The sequence below is a fragment of the Barbus barbus genome (genome assembly GCF_936440315.1).
Source record: "Barbus barbus genome assembly, chromosome: 19".
NCBI classification, from domain to species: domain Eukaryota; kingdom Metazoa; phylum Chordata; class Actinopteri; order Cypriniformes; family Cyprinidae; genus Barbus; species Barbus barbus.
This window is the reverse complement of record NC_136747.1, coordinates 5,736,756-5,761,537: the sequence shown is the minus strand read 5'-3', so window position 1 is coordinate 5,761,537 and position 24,782 is coordinate 5,736,756. Positions and strand designations below refer to the sequence as shown.

The 24,782-nt window shown below is 38.3% G+C and overlaps 1 protein-coding gene and 1 pseudogene across 2 annotated transcripts; both read right to left on the bottom strand.

The window, feature by feature from the left end:
* Positions 1-79: 79 nt before the first annotated feature.
* LOC306885318 (serine/threonine-protein kinase pim-1-like) lies at positions 80-8,738 on the bottom strand (annotated as a pseudogene). Its single transcript has 6 exons — positions 8,723-8,738; positions 2,953-3,091; positions 2,658-2,781; positions 2,131-2,497; positions 382-561; positions 80-240 (listed from the first exon to the last, which is right to left on the bottom strand). The product of its transcript is annotated as a serine/threonine-protein kinase pim-1-like (transcript).
* A 1,164-nt stretch (positions 8,739-9,902) lies between these two features.
* LOC306885297 (low-density lipoprotein receptor-related protein 12-like) lies at positions 9,903-24,216 on the bottom strand. Its single transcript, XM_079441732.1, has 7 exons — positions 23,346-24,216; positions 20,548-20,604; positions 18,224-18,359; positions 17,152-17,354; positions 15,085-16,186; positions 12,724-12,856; positions 9,903-12,311 (listed from the first exon to the last, which is right to left on the bottom strand). Exons 1-7 carry the CDS (start codon positions 23,410-23,412, stop codon positions 11,382-11,384), a joined length of 2,628 nt encoding a protein of 875 aa, XP_079297858.1. The 5' UTR covers positions 23,413-24,216; the 3' UTR covers positions 9,903-11,381.
* Positions 24,217-24,782: the final 566 nt, after the last annotated feature.

Here is a 24,782-nt window from a genome sequence, read left to right as displayed (position 1 = left end):
AAAAGTCTTTAAAATTATTTACTATTTGCCATATACACCAGAAAAGACAAATTATAATGTCAAGAAGTATGCCACTCATTTATGGTGTGGTGTGATACAGTATGTTGCGGACCGGGTTTGGTGGGTCGCTCTGTGCCAAAAAGTCCAGGGCCACTTTTTGGCCCCAGTCCACCCCTGCCTCCAGGTGAAGCCTCTGCTCTGAGACACTCTTTAGTCAACCTTGAATAAAACGGCAGCATTCTGTGCAGAACAATGGAGAAAAGTTTATACTTGCTGCAAAACTTAGAGAGACTCCTGCATTATCCATAAGAACTTATTTTTTAAATCCACTGTTTTCTCTGTTTTGCATTTGTCCTTCTTTTGTTGTAACGAAGTTCTCACCATCAGAGAAGCCTGCCGGCTGTAACCAGGCATCGGCGTCCATCATACCAATATCGCTTCTGTCTGGAAAAAGGCTGATGATCATCCGAAACACCAGAACCCCCAGCGACCACACTTTTGCCTGCTCCCCATGGTACTCGCCCTTCTCAATGTACTCCGGAGGACAGTACCTTGCTGTCCCTGCAGGAAAAAGTGTGTCACATGTGAAAGTCTGCTCTACCACTGGAACTTAATTTTAGTCAAAAATTATATTATGACTGGGATTTCTTCTTCTTCAATTTGCTCTGTCAATTCTTCTTCATCAGTTAGGAACCTAGGTGTGCTGTTTGATAGCAATCTTTCATTTGAAAGCCATGTTTCTAGCATATGTAAAACTGTGTTTTTCCATCTCAAAAACATATCTAAATTGCAACCTATGCTCTCAACGTCAAATGCAGAAATTATAATTCATGCATTTATGACCTCAAAGATAGACTATTGCAATGCTTTACTGGGTGGTTGTTCTGCACACTTGATCAACAAACTACAGTTGGTCCAAAATACAGCAGCTAGAGTCCTTACTAGAACCAGGAAGTATGACCACATTAGCCCGGTTCTGTCAGCACTGCACTGGCTTCCAACATCGTATCAAACATCGTATAGATATTAAAATCTTGTTAATTACTTATAAAGCCCTGAATGGCTTAGCTCCTACTTGTGCGAGCTCTTATCACATTATAGTCCTCCACGTCCGCTGCGTTCTCAAAACTCTGGACGTATGATAATACAATCTACCTAACACTGTTCGGGAGGCAGACACACTCTGTCAGTTTAAATCAGACACATTTCTTTAACCTGGCTTACATATAACACACTACTACACTTCTATTATTCAAATCTGTTAAAGGATTGTTAGGCTGCATTAATTAGATCAACCGGAACCGGGAACACTCCTCATAACACACGATGTACTCGTTACATCGTAAGAAGAATGGCATCTATATTTGTCTGTTTCTTTCTTATTCTGTTTCTCAGTCCGTGTCCGGATTAGATGGTGGATCGGCGCCGGGAGATGATGTCTGCGCCCCTGATCATCGGCGGAGGCCGGACACCTGGATGAGCCCCGGGGACATATCCCCAGTGAAGACCTCGACTAACAATACAATAAAACTAAAAATAAAACAAAATAACTCAAATATAATAAAATACCTAACCACATAATACTATTATTGTTAGAAACTGCAACAATATAAAAATAGAAATATAATACATTTATACATTTCAAATTTTAATTCAATAAATAAACAATAAAAAAACAATAATATCCTGGCCAGAGGAGAACTGGCCCCCGACTGAGCCTGGTTTCTCCCAAGGTTTTTTCCTCCATTCTGTCACAGAGGGAGTTTTGGTTTCTTGCCGCTGTCGCCTCTGGCTTGCTCAGTTGGGGACACTTGATTTCTAGCGATTATCGTCAGTTTGATTTCACAGATACTATTTAACCTAAACTGAGCTAGACAATGACATCTCTGAATTCAATAATGAAATGCCTTTAACTGAAAATTGAGTGTTTAATCTTATTATTATACATTACTGACACTCTATCCTCCAATTTGATACTGTTAAGTGCTTTGACACAATCTGTATTGTTAAAAGCGCTATATAAATAAAGGTGACTTGACTTCTGAGAATGTTGTTAGTCCCGTCTAAATATGGTGTAACTGCTCATTAGAGTTTAAGTCCCAAACTACATGTTTGAGAGATAATACATACCACAATAGGTGTTGTTGGATGTGTTTTTCAGGAGGTCTCCACAGCCAAAATCGATCAGTTTGACCTCCAGGGTCTCTATGTTGACCAGTAGGTTTGGCATTTTGATGTCCCGATTAGAAGACCCTCCGGGAACAGCAAACAGTAGCAGCGTCGAACACCTGCCGCATAAAATGACACTGAAGTGGGCGTCATAATGCAGCCAAAAATGGTGCACGTCCATGCTGGGCGAGGGCCGCTCTAGGACCATGATGTACTGGTTAGGATGGTCCTGCCAGTCCAGTGGCTTTACGATGTGGGGACAGCTGAGGCCTTGATTGGCCCTGACTGTTAGGGCCACCTCAAGACGAACTGGTCTGGGATGGTCAGGCTAGAAAAAAAGATAGGTTTTTATGATGTCAGATGGAAGTGGTTTCTCAAATAAGGATTTAGCCCAGCCTGTTTATCTATTAAAATGTATGTACTTTGTGATTAATCTAAGATGTTATAAATTGCAAACAGTGACTGAGAGAATTCTGATGTCTACTTACAAGGCTTATTTACTTATGAACTTCACAGCCACCTGAAGGCCGTCTTCACAGATGGAGCCACATCCTCCTTCCCAATTTCTTGCCGATGGAATATTTGAATGAATGAATGATTTGGGGGGTAAGACTTTTTTGAGAAATATATGGAATATATTATTTAAAACACTTTATACATATACAATAAAACATAATGTAAAAAGAGTAGATGCTATATTATATTTTATGGTTTGACAGTAAACTCAGATTCTCGTTATTTTATCGCAGTCCATCTGTCTCAGCAGATGTGAGGCGGTCACACCTGCTGACGGACTGAAGCAGGGCATCCTCCACTTGCTGGTCCTCGGCAGTTGGTGGGACATCAGCAACACTGAGAGGAAGCTCCTGATGATCGTTGTCCTCTACTACAGTACAGATGACGTCCTGTAGAGAAGTCTGATCTAAAGTGAGGAATATCAACCAAAAGCTTGTTTTAATAAACACCAATGAAATGTTGCACTCATTTTAGTTCTTTATTTAGGTTGACTACTTTTGACATCTTCAAAATATGTTTCAGATGTACAACTTATCACGTCGTAGAATACAGTCGCTGATACAACTTTTTATAATGTGATTTTTTTTCATTGTGTGTAAATGACAAACATTTCTGATGTACAGAGTTCATGGAAACATGTCTTTTACCATCAGGCGGGATTTCGGGCGGGAAAAACAAGAGAACAAAGAGACAAACTTCCGAAACCACGGCTGCATCCGAAAACTGAAAAATGTTGCCTTCAGAGGAAACATTCCAAGGCTGGAAGTCATCAAGGCACGTCCGAATCCAAAGTTAGCTTCACTTTCTGTCTCATAAAATACCTTCATCTGATCGATTTTTGAATCGATTTTCATCTGATTGATTTTTTTTTGATATCCCACAATCCTGTGCGTTCCATTCCGTGACGGTTGAGCTAAAAAATAAAAATGGCGTCTGAAAGTTACATTTGGTGGTTAGTTTGTGTGTAAATGTATATTTCTGATTAACTTTTGATGTTATTTCTAGCGAGAAATTAGTATTACAGCGAGGCAGCTGTCTAAGTTTTCGGATGCAGCCAGCTTTCTAAGGGCCCTATGATTTCCGGTTTAACTTAAAGACATTGTGCCAGAAATAGGCTACTATTATTAAGTATAATGTACTACTACTGTTGAAAAATAATACAACTTTTTCAAAAACTTGTTAATTTAAAAGAAGTTAATTTCAACTTTAGTAGTAAATCCCCTTTATTTGCTAACATTTTAAATGTTTAATTTTCATTAATTAAAGTATAAATGAAATCAATGTTTTATGTCTTCATCTGATAACCAGTAAAATTTAAATACACAACACAGAATTTCTGAGGGCTACTGTAAGAATCAATAAAAATAGTTTGTATGCATTCAAATAATTAGACATGCTAAAACACAAAATTCAGTAACAATAAAACATAAGGTGAGAAAAAAATAAAACATTTCATATGGCCCTAAACATGATGCCATTTTTGTTACACTTTTAATAAATTAATGTTAAATTGTATAAGTTTCATTATTTTAATTAATTAGACATGCTTTTTGATTAATCAAATTTTATTTGACCATTAAAAAGGAGTCCAGAAAAATTAAAACGGAAAAAAACCGAATCCAGAAAAATAGGTGAGTTTCGCGCTTTATATAGAGCCACATGACATTGACTCTCACAAACATTAAAACAATGTCTAATGATAAATGATGTGAAAAAGGGTATTAAAACAGTGTCAAACATATATAATTCTTGTTTAATTCAAAATAAATTTCAGTATATTTTACGACGTATTTTTGTCATGTTTCACCTGATATGTGTAGCTAATAGCCTATACAGTGTTGGGGAGTAAGTTACATGTAACGGAATTACATAATTTAATTACAAAATAAATGTAATTGTTACAGTAAGGAAGAGGATTAGGGCCAAGCAATAATATAAAAAAATAAAAAATAAAACCATCTCGAGATTAAAGTCGTTAAATTTAAAAAAAAAAAAACCTCGTTAAAAAAAGCATCATATGACCCCTTTAAATTACGAGAAAAAAAAGTTGTTAAATTAGGAGAGAAAAGTAATGGAAAGGTAATCAAATGTAATCAGTTACATTACTTTAATAAAGTAATTGAAATAGTTACACTACTTTTGACATTTTAAATAGAGTAACTTGTAATCTGTAACCTATTACTTTTCCAAAGTAACCTTCCCAACACTGATAATATACACAATTTATTATTATTGTTATTATTGCTGTTAAATTAGGCCTATCTTACAGCAATAATAACAATTACTATAATAATGATCACACGACCCTAATTATGCGTAAGAAATAGGAGAAATAATATTTATCTGTAAAAAAAAAAAAAATTTTTTAAATGAAGTATGATAATCCATATGCATGCGCTTGCTGTGTTATAGCTACGTTAGACCATTTAAAAATGTTAAATACACAAAACTGCATCTGTCTCTTGAAAATAAAACATAAAAGAGAATGTCATTAACCATATTATTTTACGCAAAAAAAAAAAAAACGAAATGAAAAATCAATTTTTTATTTGTTTTCGAGTACACTGAAAAGTCATGATCGCCACTAGTGTTGTTTTTGGCGGCCTATTTTAATTTTAGTTTTAGTCTAGTCTTTGTGTGAAGCTGTCGTTTTAGTTTTTATTAGTTTTAGTCACGTTCATACACTTTTTAGTCTAGTCAAGTTTCAGTCAACTAAAAGTCGGAGCATTTTAGTCTTATTTTAGTCAGAATTATCCATGACTATTCTCGTCTAGTTTTAGTCAACAAAAACTGATGATATTTTAGTCTAGTTTTAGTCAATGAAAATTGTATTTTAGTCTGTTTTTAGTAATGCAATTCTGTTTAACCCAGTCAATATAGTATAAGTACCTAGTAGCAGGGGCGCCGTAAGGGGGGTGGGGGGGGTGGGTGGTTAGGACGATTCTAAGGGCCCGACAATGTGTGTGTCGGGGGGGGGGTGTTGGTACTTGCCGAGGGGGAAACGTAATTTCTACCGAGGGGAGCGCTGCATTTCAGCCTGGCCCCGACTTTTTTACATCTCTAGGGCCTGGCTTCGGGCCAATTTTCACGTCATAGTTCAGAAGGGGGTCGGGCCTCGGGCCTGTTTTAGGCTTCTCCTTATTTTAATATTTTAGTCATCCATCATTTAGTGATGAAAAACAATTGCCGCGCTGGTGGAAACAACCTGAGACCCGCTGCTGCAGCGAGTGCCGTCAGCACAATAGGCTGAAGCTTGCTGCAAAGCCCCAGCAAAAGTAATTGCCATGAATGTGTGGGGGGGGGGATAGTAAGGATATATTTGAATTATTTACTAAAAAACTGTTTTCTGTCACTGTTGCAAAAATGAAGATGATGATCCTGATTCGCCATCTCCTCATTAAACGTGCATTTAAAGCTTTCTATAGATATATTTATCATGTCTGTGAGGCACGTATTCGCTGACTTTCGGTTCATTTTTGTGAAGCGTTCCTGTTCAAGACGAGTCGGAGCATCGTTTTCTTTATTTTATAAAATAATTTTATATATTTTATAAAAAGTTTTGTTGATATTGTGAATGCACACAAATAAAAGTAGACCCTTTACAGTTACGAATTATGTATTACTCTTACTTTTATGAGCAAAAATTGCGGCATAAGTTGTTTCCACTGAAAAAAATGCAATTGATTGCGCCGGCGCCTCCATGTCCTGCGCTTTAGCTTCCACTCTCCACACAAACTACTGATGCAGCGCACATTTATCTAGGTTTAATGTTTTAAACATTGTTATATGCTTGAACTGTTTTCGTATATCTATAGATTTTATTTTAGGCAAGTCATGATGGCCTGCCGGTCTGCCGCTTGGTCGTTACTTTAAGAAAGGAAAAAACTTATTTAACGTTTCGTCTCGTTTTGGTCAACGAAAATTAAGAGACATTTTAGCATAGTTTTTATTTTGTAAACCACATTTAGTCTTGTTTTTATTCGTCAACAATATTGCATTATATTTTTAATTATAGTCACCATCACATGACCAGCATTTACGTCTTGTCTCGTTTTCGTCACGTTATAAAGGTTCGTTGACGACGATATTTAGTCATAATTTTCGGTGACGAAAGCAACACTAATCGCGACCACAAGAAAAAAAATGTATGTCAAGATGAGAAATTTAAATCAAGATCAGAAGAAAACAAGAAAGAAAAAAATAATTAATGGCCTCTTTAAGATCAAACTATTTAAAAGAAACCACTCATGGGATTTTGATCGAAATAATTTACAGCCCAAGACAATCAAATGAGAGTGCTGGTTGATTTGAATGTCATGTGCAATAATTATCATGTAGGCCAGTGTTATGAATTTATCATGTTTGTACGTCTGTTTTAAAAGCTCCAGTCTGGTCATGTGTTTCTCTGTCCATCTAGATTCTAGATGTTGCTTACTACTTCAATCCGTCTCTAGCAGCCATTGACATCAGTAATGACGGGTAAATTATGCTCTACTCTCTCGTGTTACATGTTTTCATCACTGAAAGGTCTATTCATGAGTCTATTCATAACTGAGAGGTCGTGACCTTGAAAATGTGTTGCAGGTCAATATCATGTTGCTAAATCCAGTTTGAGTCAAAATGAGACACTTTTTAAACTGGCCTTCAGGAAATCAAGCTCACAAACTTAAAGGATTAGTTCACTTTTAAAAAAACTTTTGCTGATAATTTACTCACCCCCATGTCATCCAAGATGTCCATGTCTTTCTTTCTTCAGTCGAAAAGAAATTAAGGTTTTTGATGAAAACATTTCTCCATAAAATGGACTTCATTGGGACCCAAACGGTTCAAGGTCCAAATGACAGTTTCAGTGCAGCTTCAAAGGGCTTTAAACGATACCAGACGATGAATAAGGGTGTTATCTAGCGAAACGATCGGTCATTTCAAAAATAAATAAAAAAGTTTAAGTTTTATAAGCACAAATGCTCGCCTTGCTCTGTTCTGTGATGCGCGTTCGTGACGTCACGTAATACGCAATTACGTGGAAAAGGTCACGGTTGACTTAGGCGGAAGTACCGAGTCAGTAGGCTTTTTAATATTAAAACACCCAGGATACGCACACGAAATGGGCATTTTAAACGATAAACTGACACAAAGACATTTGAATATGTGTATATGGTCCTCCTTTCGCACATTTGTAAACACTGACTCGGTACTTCCGCCTAAGTCAACCGTGACCTTTTCCACGTAATTGCGTATTACGTGACGTCATGAACGCGCATCACAGAACAGAGCAAGGAGAGCATTTGTGCTTATAAAACTTAAACTTTTTTATTTATTTTTTAAATGACCGATCGTTTCGCTAGATAACACCCGTATTCATCGTCTGGTATCGTTTAAAGCCCTTTGAAGCTGCACTGAAACTGTCATTTGGACCTTGAACCGTTTGGGTCCCAATGAAGTCCATTATATGGAGAAATGTTTTCATCAAAAACCTTAATTTCTTTTCGACTGAAGAAAGACAGACATGGACATCTTGGATGACATGGGGGTGAGTAAATTATCAGCAAAAGTTTTTTTAAACGTGAACTAATCCTTTAAAGAGCAAACAGAATATTTGGAATTTTGTGGAAACCTGTGAGCTGTTGTATGAGTCCAAATGATTCATGAAGATATTAAACTTCTAATTAGACTTTACAAATTAAACTCGGACAACACCTTGAATAAAATGCATGTTTTTATTATTTTTCACACTCTGGCAACCCACAACATGGGTTTATCATAGTATTAAGATCCTGATGTTGTTTAGTTAGATTTCATGCTGTTTGTTTTCATTGTTCTTTTAGTTTTGTTCAGTGTTTTATATAGTTTTTATATGTTCTTTTATTAAGTTGTAGGACTTGTTTTGTGTGTTTTATGGAGGGTTTGGCTTATGCAGCCAATCACGTGACTTTAGCAGTTTGGTACAAGCTGTGAAATAAAAGATTCACAAAGGTTTTGGAGTTTCTTGAAGCTGAATCGCCCATTACTTGCTTTAAGCTTTAAGTTGTTTACTCACCCTCATGTTGTTCCATATATACCCATATTTAGGTCATGGCTGTCAGTGGTTTGTGAACTGAATATACTGTAAATTGTAAGCTGTTTAATATGCAATTCCTAAATGTGGGCAAACACTATAATTAAAAATCTCATGCATCTTCCCCACTGCTGCAGCTTTGAAATATAGTACTTTTTTTTTGTTTTTAAATGTCACAGGGATCAAATTTGTTAAAGCTAGGTTTATATGTCATCTCATTACACATTTACATACACATTTTCTTAAAATAAAAAATAATGCTGTATAATAAGTTTTTTTGGATTACAGTATCAGTGATTTTTATATTTTAGATAGTATATTAGAATAGTACAGAGAAACAGTCTGTCAAACCCTGAACCTGGAGGGTCACAGTTTAACTGCAGCATTAAACACACCTCATCCAGCTAAAAAAAAATAAAAAAAATCATAATAAAATGTTTGTTTACTTGCAGATAATTACATTTTTAATGTTTAACTAATCTTAATTGTTAGTGCTGGCTAATTTATGGCTCATAATAATTTATAAAAAATGCCTAGGGCTGCAAATAATGATTCAATTGATTAATCTATCAATCATTTTCTCATATACGAAAGGACATTTTAATTTTATGGGAAAAAATATTATTCTACATCTTCAAACTTTAAGCTATAAACTACAGTGAATGTATCTATATGTATGCTGATATGTATAATATCTCTTGTCTTTTATTAATGAAATTACTATGGATATGTTTTTGTAAAGTGTAAAATACTTTATGGTAAATTATATTTATGGTATTAAATACAAATTGTTTAAGGCATCAGAAAGTGCTGTTTTCATTATAGATGCTATTCTTTTTTTAAATCCAGATATTGATACAGTTAGGGGAGTTTGATATAAATACATGTTTAAAACCTCAATTATACTGGAGAAAGTTAAACTGGCTTTGGATCCACTCAGTGGAAACTATCCATGCAGTCATGTTCTTTCCTGCTCGGTGTAGCTCAACCTTTTTTCTTTTTGTACTTGTTTCAGTGTGCCTAGGGGCCGTCAGGAGACACTGCTGTGGTTTCTTTTCTGCAGTCCACAAATGACTTTTAGAGTGCTGCTTTTTATCCACAAAAACTAAAATCCAATGACCACTCTTGCTCACTTTAAGACAAAAAAAAACTAAACTAGTCCAACACAAGTGGGATGAACACTTTTATTCTCTTAGTGCAGTAAACATTTTTATCTTATATATTTTGCATGTTTGTGTATGTGTATATTATTATATAGATATATATTAACACCGCATTATGAAATGGAAAAAAAATAAGCACAAGACAGCTGGACATGCTTTTCAAGTAAACGCTATCGAAATGAAAACCAATAATAAATACACACACTCACACAAGAATTCTCAGTACCAAAACAGTAAGGTTACCAAAAGGTTAACGGTAACAAACAAATAAATACAACAAACAAAAGTGGCTGTTATACAACGCATTATCCTTTAAAAATAGTAGCTCCCTCAGATTATAATCTGTAATAAATAAATGTCCCTCGCTCATAATCGCAGGTAATGCACCAAGTACCACTGCAGCAGGGACACAAATGAACAAACGTACCAAATCTTCTTTGATCGCCCACTTTTTGCAAGCAGAATAATTTTACCCAAAATGAAACTCTGCTGTTCCAAACCTGTATGACTTTATCATAAGAAATATAAAATTACTTGGAATTAGGAGGTTTTTTTTTTCCCCCCTAACAAAAACTTTGAGCTACTTTGCAGAATGCCCAAGCTGCTCTTTTCCACACAGTGAAACTACATGGGTACAACAATTAACAAAAGAGAACCCTGAAATGAACCCATATGATTTCTGCATGACTATTGTTAATCATCAAAAACATCTGATGCCAAATCTAACATAACGTACCTTAATATGCCATATGTGCAAGAAGAATTTGAGAACTACTGCAAAGGTGAAATTTTCAAAACAGAAATTGAAATCCTCAAAACAAAGCTCATAACAGAATCTAGAGTCATATGGATCACATAACACCTTTGCGGAGCTTTATCATTTTTAATGCTTGACAGCCCTGTCCTTGTTCACTTTCACTGTTCAGAAAAGAGCTGCTAGGACACCTTTCACAATAACTGTACAAAAGAACCATGTCTGGAACAACATGAGGATGAGTAGACGTTTCATTTTTGGGTCAACCATTCCTTTAATAAAACAGAAGTCTGACATCAAAAGTACAAATAAATTACAGGTTAGGTAACAAATCTCTCAGAGCGCTTGTATGTGTTCAGTCTTTGTTTGTCCCACACTGTCCAGGATATCTGCGTCTGTTTTCATACTGAGAACTGCAGAGCGGCTCACTCTCGACTCTACGTGAGTTTAATTTGACTCTTCAGAAAAATAGACTTTGACCTGGTAAACATCTCAATGAATACTAATATTGCACAGTGGAAGGGACAGTGGGATTGGGGAGCTCTCGTACTCTGTATAATCTTTACAGACTGCTCTAGTACCTGATTTCTGAAGCTCTTCGTTTTGTCTGAAGACATTCAAACCTCCGCTCCACTAGGGGGCGATAACAGAAATGGCAAGCTGTGAGCAGGGGCATTTTAGAGTCATATGGGTCATGTACCGAGTCAAGGAGTTCCTCTAAGTCTTAACAGAGCAGCAGTGACTCATCATCACTAGTTTCTGTTTTCGCCGTTGCCTCCAGACAAACGTCTGGGATCCGCGCCGTATGGACAATTCCACAGTGTTCACAGGGGCCGTCCCTACCCACCAGCCGGCCTCTGAGAGAGACCGCAGGGGGGGTCAGGTGGGGCCCGAAGACCTGCTCCAGGCCTTGTTCCAGCAGGGGCCTGGAGCTCTCATCACTGTCCAGGGAGCCGGCATCCGAGACGGGAATGAGGAGCTCCACGTCGTCCTCATCCTCGCCTCTAATGCCGACCCCAGTGCAACCCGCACTTCCTTGCTCCAGTTGCCGCAGAGGGCTGTGATTCTGCCCAATGCCACTTGACCCTCCGTCTCCAGAGCGCCCTAGAGAGAAACGAATCCAGCGCAGGCTGCGGGTGACCCGGCTTAGAGCGCTGCTGAAGGGGCTTCTTGCAGAAGTAGTAGTAACAGTAGTAGTACATGAAGATCCAGTTACTCCAGAACTTTCCGAGATGCTTTCAGAGATGCTGCTCTCCCGGCTGACAAGTGGAGCTGAGCTGGCAGACACCGAGACGATGGCCTCCACGGCTGTTGTAGGGGGAGTTTTCTGTGGCAGTGGGGCCATCAGGCCTCCGACAGCTCCTGGGACATCCCTGCGGGGATGTTGCTCACTCTCAGTGTCCGTATCATCGGAGTCCAAGGGCAAGAGTCCACGGTGAGAGCCAAGCCTCTCTGGCTCACGTGCTGAGGTGCTGCCATCAGGACCCTCTTCTGTGTCCGCAGACACCAGTGCGAGAGAACCAGAGCGCCGTGAACGTGTGAAATTGAACAGGCGTCTCCAGATGTTGCCATGGCGCCCTGTGGTGGGGAGTCGGATTGAGGTGAATCCCAGCTGAGAGCGAACTGCCAGTCTTAGGTTTTCTAAAACAGATACCTGGAAGCAAGAACAATAGGGAACATTACCCAAGGTCATCCAACACATGAAGGTCAGCCATCATGCTTCATATTCTCTGGGAATTTTCCAAGGTCAGTCAGACCGCACCTTGATGCAAGTTTACCAAGCCTACTATAGAGAAGGCTTGGCTCATAAATTTTCATGTAGCCAATACGCCAAATAAAATTTAGACAATGGTGAGTGGTGAGCTAATGATATTTTGAGAAAAACTACTCACACTATGCAAGATATCTCTTTAAAACCAACACAAACCCCTGAAACTTCAAATCAAAACAGCAAAATTTAGCTTCTTGGATATGTCTAAATATTTTAGTAACTTTAGAAGGGTAAAAGACAAAAAAAGACCGTTTACACAACGGATGATCGGGCCTTAACTACATAACCTTCTTACCTGGTTTCCAGAGCAGACAGGAAAATCTTCCACTGGGGGAATCAGTCCTTGAGCAATCAGCTGACCATACGATGGAGGAGCTTCTCTTCTCAGTAACTCGGCTTCCACTCTAGAGAGCTGAGTCTCAAATGACCTGGAAGAACAACCAAACCATTAAAGTGCATATTGCAGGTTAATTTTTTTTTTCAAATGAATATATAACCTTGTATGAAAATATCATATGAACCGTTAATGCTGGATTTGAAAATGTTTTACAAGACACGAGGGCACAAATTTAGATGAAAAAGTGACACTTTCCTGGACAGTTCTCAAAAAACGTTTTTTTTTTTTCAACATCGCGTCATATTACGTCACATAAGTGAGTCGTGTGCCGGACTCTGCTTTGAGCGCGTGCGAGTCAGTGTGTTTTCGGTAGTAATTTTTATTTCAATTTATCATTGTCATGGTAAATTATTGTGTTTGTGGAGGTTGCACAAACTCCAGCCTGCCAGGACATCGAGTCCACAGGTTTCCTAACAAGAAATAGGACGGTATCTTCCTGGCCTCGGTGCGTTAGTGCAGCTGAAGAGACTGGACTTCACTAATGCATCTGCTTCAAACACCGCGGTGGTGGTAACTTAACGATCACTTTACACCGGAGGATTATCATCCAGGCGATATGAGTTGTCCACTACACCTGGTCCTCTCTCCAGATCCCTCCAGTCAGAGGATCAACATGATGAGGCTGTTGGTGTATCTCTAGCACAGCCTTCACCATTTAACACACTTTATCAACACATTAGTGTGATACCCAGACTGAAAGATTGTTAAATGTTTTTAAATGGGTCAGATGGTATTTATTTTAGTAGTATATGTTCATAGTAGTATATAGCGTATTTTAAAGAAAATCTAGTTCCTACAGTATTTTTCTATACATCGACTCACTGGAGTCTCACCACATGATGTAGCCTAAAGAATGCAGTCATATGCCCCTAAAATTCAAGAGATTGGGGGAAACATGCCCCTGTATGAGATTTTGCCTCATATTTACATCATATGATATCAGTGTTTCCAATACATTGATTTATTTGTGGCAGCCTGGCACAATCTCAAAACCGACTGCCACAAATAGATTTTCCAAAAGGCTTTGACTTTGTTGAATAAACATGAGCACTGCATGTTTCAAAATCAAAATGCGGGGCGGGTGTTAATATGAATGTATATTTGAAGGGAACCGTATTAAGCCTGATAAAGTAGCATTTGTTGCGCTCAGTCCTGCTTTGATTACAGCCCTTACCAGGGAAACAGCTATTTTTTTTCAGCTATAATTAGCATTTTCAATCAGCCTCTCTGCTGTTTTCGTTCAGACCAACACAGAAATCGACTGATGTTTTTATTCAGTAAACATGTATGCCTATATATCCTGTGGGGGAAGTGCCACCACAAAAAGAGTGCAAGTCTGTGGGAAACACTTGATATTGCTTAGCTATAATCACACAATTTTATACAACCGTTCAATAAATAATAACTTAATATTGTGTTATATTTCATACATAATATTGTCTGTTTTGCTAGTCTCGTGTAGACTGTTAAACGTTAAAGAACACGACACACACTTCTCCCGGAAATCCTGTATACTTCAACCAATCCGATGACGACTTCACTTCACTATATGTATGTCACTTCACTTCGAAACTCCTGAAGTGTTTCCAGCTAAGTGTGCCATATGCATAGGCTGAGACTAGTTTTGCCAACACAAATATTACCTATTAAAGCGACAGAACTGTTGTGTGTCTCCAAGTAACACACAATTTCTGAATGAATCTGTGTTTTGAATGAATAAGGTAAACCAATGATTCAGTGACCCATTCATAAAGAGCCATTTACGTAATTCCTAAATTAATCAGCTGTTTGAACAAATCTAATGAATGAATGAATGAATGAATGAATGAATGATTGACTCAATGACTTACTCTTTAAGACTTTTACTGCCACCTACTGGCAGTTTAATTCTTTATTTAAATTACCATTTCATTAAAAAAACAATATCAGTTACATATTAATAAAAAAAAAAATCCATATTAATAAAAACTAATTAAAGAAACTATTTTTAACCAAAAATTACAAAACAAAAGAAAAAAATCTTTCTAAAGCTACTTTTCATAATATCCATTTCATGCCTCTCATGTAATGGCTTTAAATGATCTTTTGTGTGTAATTTCTCAGCCAAATTTGAAATGCGATTAATAAGATTAATTAATGGCCACATTGTGTAATTAATTAGATTAAACATTTTAATCGATTGACAGCCCTATAATAAATATTTTTCCTGAACAATCCATTTCGGTTTTAGCTGTAGTCTGGCAAAGTGGCTTCACTTACCTGCGCTCAAACATCCTGAGTGAGTAGAGTTTGCATGTGCAGCCCAAAGCAATGACCAGCAACAGGCCGCAGATCAGACTCCCAATTACAGCGGCAGTGATGACCCGTGTGGGTACGATTACCGGGCAGCTCTCCTCATCGCTTCCGTCCCCGCAGTCGTCTTGCGCGTCACACACCCAGCTTTCAAAAACACAGCGGTTGTTCTTGCAGTGGAAGTTTCCAGGTTGGCAGAAAAAGCAGTTCTTCTCATCAGAGCCGTTCGGGCAGCGGTTCTGGTAGTTGCACCGGTCAGAGCGTGGGTAGCAGGCACCGTTTCGTGAACATGGGAACTCGTCTTCCTGGCAGTTGCTGCAGTTGAGCTCGTCCCTGCCATTGGGACAGTGCCAGTAGCCATCACAGCGCTGTTGTTCATTGTAGCAACCCCAGTTCCCTCCGCAAGGGATTTCCCACGGCAGGCAGAAACCGTCTACTTGATATGTAACGTTAAAGCCTCGAGCCGCATTGATTTTGTCAGCATAGAAATGTATCCGAAGCTGTCCTGAAGATGACACCACTGCTACAGGGGCTCGAGAGTCGAACGCAGTCAACACACGCAACAGACGCCTGGGGTTCTCCTCTAATCCATCGTAGACTTTAACATAATCGCCATAGCCTGTGCCGTCCAGCTTGAAGTCCATAAAGCGCAGGATAACCTTACGGTGGTCACCGGTGTCGATCAGCCAGGTGCAGTTACTACCAGGCGGATAGAAGTCAGGATAGTTGGGCGAGCTGAAAGTACCATAGAAATTGCGCAGCCATTCGCCACAGGTGGGCACGTCACAGTCGATTTCGTCACCCAAGTCCTGACAGTCAATGCTGCCATCGCATTTGAGCGACTCCGGCAGACAGGTGTAAACACGGGTGTAGCGTGAGAGACAAGGGAACTGGTTGAAGGCGCAAGGCTGGAAGGAGAAGAACGCGGAGGGATTGGGCTGTATGCACAGCTCCTCGTCTGAGTTATCGCCACATTCATCCATGGTGTTGCACTTCCATGACTCTGGGATACACTTTCCATTAGCGCAATGAAACTGGTCAGGCTTGCAACTGGCTTCTTCCGATTTCCCTACAAATAACACACACATATTACCCATTTAAAGAGACATAAGCTTTAGCAGTAATAATTGATGAATCGGTTATTGGAAGGATTTCAGAGGTTTCTGCAAGTTTTATAAAAGGCGAATTTAAGACTTTATGATCTTTTTAATCAATAAAATTTAAAAGGAACTGTGTGTTGGCTAAATGCAATAAGTTGTATCAGCAGCACTTCAATGTTTGAAAATACAACTTTCAATTTTACAAACCAAAACTGCTAGAATACTAGAATATGAAAATTAATGTTACTGTACCTTCTAAACCCCTTCTAAGGTCTTGTTTTCTGAGAAATGTATCAAAATGAAGTTAATTTGATTAAAAAAGTCAAATCTGCCAATAGGCTCAGAATCAAATTTCTCAGAAAACAAGGCCTAATATGTTCAATTTGCATCTCAAGTAAATGTATCTTGATTAAAAAAAACAAACTGACAATTTTTTAAATTGCAACATTTTAATGCCATAACTTTATAAATTAACACTTTCTGCTCCAATATAAGACCTTTTAAGGCCCTAATTTGTTTAAGGGCAAATTAAGACCATTTTAAAAACCCGCAGAAACCCTGAGAGGATGATTGTAACATGCAACAGCAAAAAGCAAGTATGAGTTTTATAGCTATAGTCAGCACAAAATAGCTCCCAGGTGCCTGGTCTCTAAACATGACTTGCTTCCTTTATTCAATCCAAGTCTGTGAGATCTATTCCCATTTTATCATTGGCCTCTAGACTAAACTTTAAGGAAATACAACAGTGATGCTTGCCTTAGAAAGAAACCAATTCAAGAATGACATGTTCTTGAAAAGCAGGTCATTTTTCAGTAACCAAATACAATTTGAGAGTGAGAGAATTTACGAGTGTCACATGGCAGTGTGAGACATCTACGTTAATGCATCCTCTCAGATACAGCTGTATCTAAAGGGATATAAATAGCAGGTCTACCTGTTATGTAAGAGAGCCTGAAGCCTTTTCCAGTCATGCTGTCATCAGAGTGGAACTTGATCCACACGTGATCCTGAGAGGAGATGTATGGGGCCGGAATAGACGAGCCACAGGCCCGGTACCCATCCAGGTTCTTGTAGGTTCCAATGGAAATCCAGTCCAAACCACATCGGTGCGAGCTCTGAATTTCAAAGTCCTGAAAACTAAAAATACAACCGATTTTAAGTACAGAAACTTTGGGTATGGGCACGTGACAGTATGAAAAACAGCATCCCTGTCATCAGAGTTAATTCAAACTAGGCACACGGTTGAGTCTTGTTGCATGACATGCCTCAAACATCAATAGATCAAGATTGAATGCGTATTGTTATTAAGAAGTCTCAACTAAGAAATGATGACGGGAAAAGCTCCACCAAACTAAATACCTATAAAAAAAAGAAAGGTATACTTGTGGTACACGTGTCTCGCTGAAAACTGAACCAATCGTCTTTTTAAGATAGTTCCCATTTGCAGAATTAGCGAGTCGCTGGGTTTACCACAAAAATCACATCCCGTGGAAAAAAACACTCATTTGGTCTATTTCTGTGCCAGTAACCATGGACACCATTCTAGGATAAAGATGTAAACAAACACTCTGGTTGAAGCAAACAGACAGTGCAAGAATAGAGCAGATGCGGAACATAAAAATAGAAATAAAAAAAGCTTTCAGTTTGATGTGGCAGCAGCTTAAAAAAAACCCACAGCATTATTCCTTTAAACCAAGACAGAACTCAAAATACAATCCGAACCTCTTGATAATTCAAGAGATGCTGCTCTGCCTTGAAATGACAAACAAACAGATTCCCAAAGTTTTGCATCTGTATCTAAAGAGGCAGATTGTTTTAGCGAAAGCAGTTGCGTGCATTGGTACAGAGAATCAGACTCCACCACCACTGCAGGAATTTATAGTCAGTATAACCACAACAGTTAAGCCTGTAATTAAAGCAAACTGTGAAGAACATCTTTATTCTTGATCAGCTCTTGAATGCGTCAGTGGAATGGCAAATTTTGCAGTATTGTGGCGAGGTGTTACCTGATGGTGATGATCTCTCCAGGGTTGGCCCTGATGTTCCAGCTGCAGTTGATGTGAGAAGGGTATTCAAAGGGCCAGCCAGGGCTGGTTATCACTCCACTGGACGCCCTTATCTGCTCCACTACATCACCACAGGCTGAAGACCACAAAAACATAATGATTAAGACCCTGCATGCACATTTCAACACATAATAGCTGATTAAAGGTATGGTAGGAGATTTCAGAGAGGCTAGCAATAGCAAGCTAGCTTTGAATGCATAAGATCCCACCCTGCAAATCACTCTCCAAAGCCACGCCTCCTCCAAAACACATGAACGCAAACAGGAAGACCAGAGGCTAACCAGTGACACGATGAGAGACGGCTTAAAATCATATGAAATTTATGAATTAATAATTCAATGACTCGCTCTAGATTTACTCGTTTCATTAATGGATGAATCAGCGTTTTTGAACGATTCTCTTGAATCGACTAGATTTTAACAGCCCCTTTCGCCACCTATTGGTGTAACAATGTAATCGAAAAATCTTTATTTGACGTGTCAAATTACTTACAAAACGTGATTTGCTCTATTTTGATCACTACCGTACACCGAGTTTATATCCGAACTAGAAACTTTTATCCCAGTACTTCTGTGATTTTGTAACAGAAATCATGAAACTGTGTGGTTGAAAAGACTGAAGCTGTTTTATTCATATACATGACAGCTGTTCTCTTTAGGTCAGCGGCAGAGCGATCACAAATGTCAAAGGTTGAGGAATGAAATGGATGAATCTTTGTCCTTTAGGAATAGAATCATGTTGGTGACTGAATCGTGTTCGCAATCTTTTAAATTAAAGTGCTTTGTCATGTTGGTGGTGACACCTCTCTTGCAACATGTTTAGATTATCACAAATATTATACGTAGCTTTTTCGGCTTCTGATCGCAAGTGTAGCCAAACTTTGGAGATCTTAGATTAGCGAGCAAGCTGCTGGCAGATCGCCAGGTCGGGGCCTCACAGATAAAAAAAACCCAAAACAACAAAAACAGCAGCGCACACAGGAATCGATAGGTGGAATCAAAATTTACATTTTACAAGTATCCGATTCCTGACCTTAAAGGGTTAGTTCACCCAAAAATTAAAATTAGTCCATGTTTTACTCAAAATCAAGGCATCCTAGGTGTATATGACTTTCTTCTTTCAGATGAATCCAATGAGAGTTATATAAAAAATTTTCCTTGCTCTTGCAAGCTTTAGGTAGTAGGTGTTTTTTTTTTTTTTTCAACAGTCCAAAATACATCAAATAAAGTGCGTGCATCTAGGGATGCTCCAATTGATCGGCATCGGCCGATTATCACATTTTATGACTCGATTGGTACTCGCCACACTTGGCCGATCTCACGAACCGATCGCAATTTGATGTCGTACATGATGCAGTGAAGACATGCCGCCGCAGTCATGTCTTCACTGGCGTGGAAATGCTATGAAGTTTCGAGAAACAATTAAAAATTAGTTAATTGTCGTGTATGTTTTGCATGATATGATGAATGGATGTCAACTTTTCAATGGACGATCTGCGCATCTCTGCACGCGTCTGTGGCGTGTTATGGCTCCACGCGAACCGGAGCTGATTTGCGGCCGCTCTAGTCAGTGCTTGTGTTTATACTAGCCAGGCGCAGCATGTTTCTGAAGCGGCTCTCCACGCTACTTGGCTAGAAATAGTCTTTTGTGAGTTGGCACCACGTGAAGGACGGAACAAAACCTCGTCGGAGCGGAGCCGTAAGGAGTAACGGTAAAATAATACGCTGATCGTGGGCTGCTTTTAAATGAACATTTATTTGAACATATTAGCCTACTCAATAACATTAACACAGGCTTTACTCCTTTCAAACTTCATCTGGAATGTCACCGTTTCTGTCACTGCAACTTCCCGATCAGGCGAACACACACAAATGAAAACAAGCTAGTGAGTGGATATGAAATATGAACACCAAAATAGTGAATTATTATAAAAACGCTTCCGAATGTACACTAATATAGTTCCATAACTCCCCCTTAAAGCAATGCTAGAAATACAACAGGCCTGCTAATGAAATGGGGTGGATGAAAGAGTAGCAAGTAATCTTTCAGTTAACAGTTAGGCAAGAGGTGACATGTGTAGACTAATCTGGGCTAAATATCATCATTTATCTGTCTTACATTCTTTTGATCTGCAGAGGCACATACAGTGTTTGAGGACTTCAGGAACTACTGAGGAGCTCTGGTTAACAGTCATCCACACAGAGTCTATTTTGCTCTCAAGATTAACAAGATCTATAGCTTAGGTCTGTAAAGTCAGGACTTACCGTTTGACATGCCTGATACATAAACGTTCTCGCTGTGCTCCGATGAAACTGAATTTCCTATAAAAAAACAGAAAAGAGATGCATATGACACTACTCTGCTACAGAAAGCAATAGGTGTAGATGAAAATGAAACGGGGGCAAAGAGCTGATCCATTAAAATGAATCTGGTGTGCAGCAGGGCTTTGAAAACCAAGGGTTGAAATTTCATCCACAGCTGAACGCAAGTAGGAACAATGTGGAGTCATTATCAAACAGATATTAAAATAGCACATTTCTGTGTGACGGACTGACCCAGAATGCTTCCCGCATTGTTGCGAAATTTGGTTCAAACGCCCACAACAATTCAGAAGACACAAAGCTTCACTTCAAAATCAGAATAGAAAAGGAATGCTGAACCTACATTGTAATTAAGCCAACAGCATAACCAAAGCTGATTGCTATGTATTTTAATGCATTTAAGAGATCAAGCCATGAACATCTGGCCTGCATAACCCTCGGCTAATATTTTGACTTGTTCTGACTGATCGAAGCCACGGTTCATCCAAACCTTTCCAACTGCAAAACTTGAAAGAGAAATGCTAGAAAATCTCAAAATGCTTACTATCAACAAAGAGATTGGATTAAAAACCTGGTTTAAGGCCCTTTCAACAATATTAGCGTCCACACAGCAGACGATATCGTCTGTTTATTCCAAGCACACGCTCGTCTGCCACTTTAAATTCTCGCGCTCGTTATAGCAGGATGGATTTTAATTGGGTGTCAATGATTCATCAGCTGGAAAAAAAATAGTTCTGAAAGTGATTCCAACAATATCTTTATTGTTATAGTTGTGGTGTGGACTCTGCTATTCTTTAATATGGAGAAAGATTTTTAGAACTATATCTTTATCGTCCTTGGTGTGAACGGGCTTTTAGTCTTGTATGGCCATTGGCCAAAATATGCTAACAAATTCAATTTGCATTTTTATATCAAGTCCAAATTTTATGAGGGAGGTCTGAAGGGAGTAACTTCACTATAATTGAATTTCGAGAGACACTGACTGGGGCAATTGCTATATATATTATTGCTATAAGTGATGTCTGCTTAGTATTTTGGCATGGTCTAGTATGTCACCTTCAGCCAAAATCCAACATCAATACAATCTAATCAGAAGTAACCATCTAACAGCCACATAACATGAGCTAATAGAACTGAGGGTGTTAGCAATTACATCTCTGATTATGTCCCAATGGCATAGCACTCTTCTATTTTTGCAGTATACTATAGGCATGCTATTCACAATATACTACTTTTATGTATGCACGACCACAGAAAACCCCAATGTTAGCCCTGAAGGGCATGTATTGTTTGGGCTTGCTGATCATCTGTTGGGGTTTCCCTCACTTATGTCGGTTTGCTTACAGCAGCTGACTGTATGATGGAAGCACAGCAAAGGGGAAACGGCCACATGCAAACACAGGCATGCAAACCTGGCCGCTGCCACACAACAAATGCTTGCTTATATCAATAGGTCAGTTGTGATGTTGCCAGCAACAGATCTGACAACTGGAACAGATGCACTAGTCTTCACAATATCTCACAAGCAATTAAAAAGAAGAAAATTTATGAAATCAAAAAAATAAATAAATCTTGAATAACACCAGTGTGGTTATTGGTTAACAGTCTAACTACACACAGATTGTTTTTTGTGTGTGAGTGTAAACCTCTGTATATTACTCTTCAGTAGTAGTGTATTGTACTTTGCTATACATGTCTGTATTCCTCTAACCTAATTTTGTAAAGTGACTTTGGGCTTTGGAGGGGCGCTATAAAAGTAAATTATTATTATTAAATAATCAAGTGCAAGACAAACAATGGCCAGGGGTTGGTGAAAGGCAGTCACTTGCTTGATGCTGCATCTTAAGTTTGTTGATTTTGCACTTTCTGTATCTGATTTTTTATTTTTTTTGTGTGTGAATTGTGCTGATACAAATGTGACCCAGGTAATGTTATCCAGCTGGGTTCATTGTCGTAATGTTTTTGTCAATTTTTAGAAATTAATTCAGATAATGCTGGAAGCCCTTAGAATGAAAACATGAACAAATCAGTGTATGCCCATATATATATATATATATATATATATATATATATATATATATATATATATATATATATATATATATATTATTATGTGCATTTACAGCTGCCATTCAGTTACATTTTAGCAGTAACATCTTTATTGTTGAGCAATCAACTGTTTTGCAGCAGATTGTGTGTGTTATATGGACAGCTAGAAAGAGGGAATTTTTCCAAACTAAATTAAAAGTGAAAGGAAGGGGGACCAAAAACAGAGTTCCCCAAAATGCACGACTGAAAATTCCCTCTCAGGTCAAATAAAGAGAGGCGGAGGGGAAATAAATGAGAGGCAAAGGATTAATTTGTTTTGTTTTCAGTCAAGACGATGGGATTCAATCACAGAGATAGACAGACATGCGTAAACAATAGAAGTCTTTGTTCCCCTTCATTCACACGGATCTGATCTCAAACACACAGGCCATGTTATTTCATCACTCTACATGTTTAAAGTGTGTCTGAGATTCTGTGGCAGTAATTAAATCGACCCCCATTTAGCCATTAGAGAAACCACAATGTGAATGAATACCAGCACACTATTTCACACAGCAGCAACAACTCTGTGATTGCAATGAAGCCACATTGTTTAGCATGAAAGATATACAAACGCTATTTTTCATAACAAGCTATTATTTTAACATACAAGGAGATTTCATGATATTGATTAGCGAAATAAAGTGTCTTACCCATGAAAATGAAGAGTAGATGTGTCCATAGCAAACAGATCTTGTTTAAACTCGAAGTGTAGGCCATACTAGCTTTAATCGTTATTTATACACAATATCCGTGTTTGTTTTATAGACGAATATTACCAGACACTAGCTGTTCAACATTTCCTTTAGTTTCTTACTCCTATCTTAATAAAACACTGATGTTACAGTCAAACGAACGTCTCAGATAAACGATAGTAAGATATAAACAATAAAACAATCAATAAGACTAAATAAAAACCAAATTTCCCTCAATAAAAAGCAAAGTGATTGATATCTCAATCAGTCTTCTCAACAAAGGAGTCGCTAATGCTAATGTCAACCTACACCGCTAATCTAACCTACACATATCAAACTCATCGATTCATCTAATGAACCTTTGAGCCCCAATGCACATTTATCTAATTAGTAAAGCAGCTAAATCCTTTCCGATGTCCATAACTGATAGATGTCCGAATAAAACGACTAAAGGCACCGGTGTTGGACTAGCCGGCTGTGCTAGCGCTGTTGTTGTTAGCTCACGAGCTCCTGTAAAACACACACAAACAGTGTCCTTAGAAGCCTGAGACGAGATCAACACTAATCTAACGATGATCCGACGTGAAAGCGCTATTTCCAAGAGTTTGAAGGTGTTAAACAGCCCTAATCCAGACAAATATAGCCACACGCTGATCTACAGCATGATGACAAGAACTGAAATATGTCCGAATCAAATGCTGGAAATAAAACTAGACATCAGGCTTAATCAATAACATGATCATCTGCTCCTCTGACTGTAATCCACACGCGAAATTTTGGCCTTTCCGATCGGTTATGTGTGTTGTTACAGCCGGGTATTTACCACCACAAACCACCCCTTCCCCCTCTAACCATCCTCTCTCTCTCTCTCTCTCTCTCTCTCTCTCTCTCTCTCTCTCTCACACACACACACACACACACACACACACACAGAGAATAAAATACTTTCTTTCTTTCTTTCTTTCTTTCTTTCGTGATGCTAAGGAAGCAAGGCTGCATTTATTTCATATATTCACTTCTAAATAAAAGTAGCAAATCTTAAAAATGAAAACAAACAACAACAACAACAACAAAAACCACATTCTTAAACCAAACTTTTGAATGGAAGCATATCATGGTTTCCAAAACAAACAAACAAACAAAAAATAATAATAACAATAAGCAACGCTTACTGTTTTATGCATTGATAATAATAATTATAAAAAGTTTTTTGAGCAGAAATCAGCATATTAGAATGATTTCTGAAGGATCATGTGACACTGAAGAGTGAATACTGGAGAAATGAAGCTGAAAATTCAGCCCTGAAAATAGATTGAAATAAAAAAACTTATTTTAAATTATAATAATATTTCACAATATTTTTTTACTGTATTTTAGATTAAATAAATGCAGCCT

Coding starts and splice junctions, on each gene's coding strand:
- LOC306885297 (XM_079441732.1), bottom strand. CDS start 23,412: ATGGCCTACACTTCGAGTTTAAACAAGATCTGTTTGCTATGGACACAT. Junction 20,605..23,345: donor TCTACTCTTCATTTTCATGG/GTAAGACACTTT, acceptor GTTTTTTTATAG/GAAATTCAGTTTCATCGGAG. Junction 12,312..12,723: donor CTGTCTGCTCTGGAAACCAG/GTAAGAAGGTTA, acceptor TCTTGCTTCCAG/GTATCTGTTTTAGAAAACCT.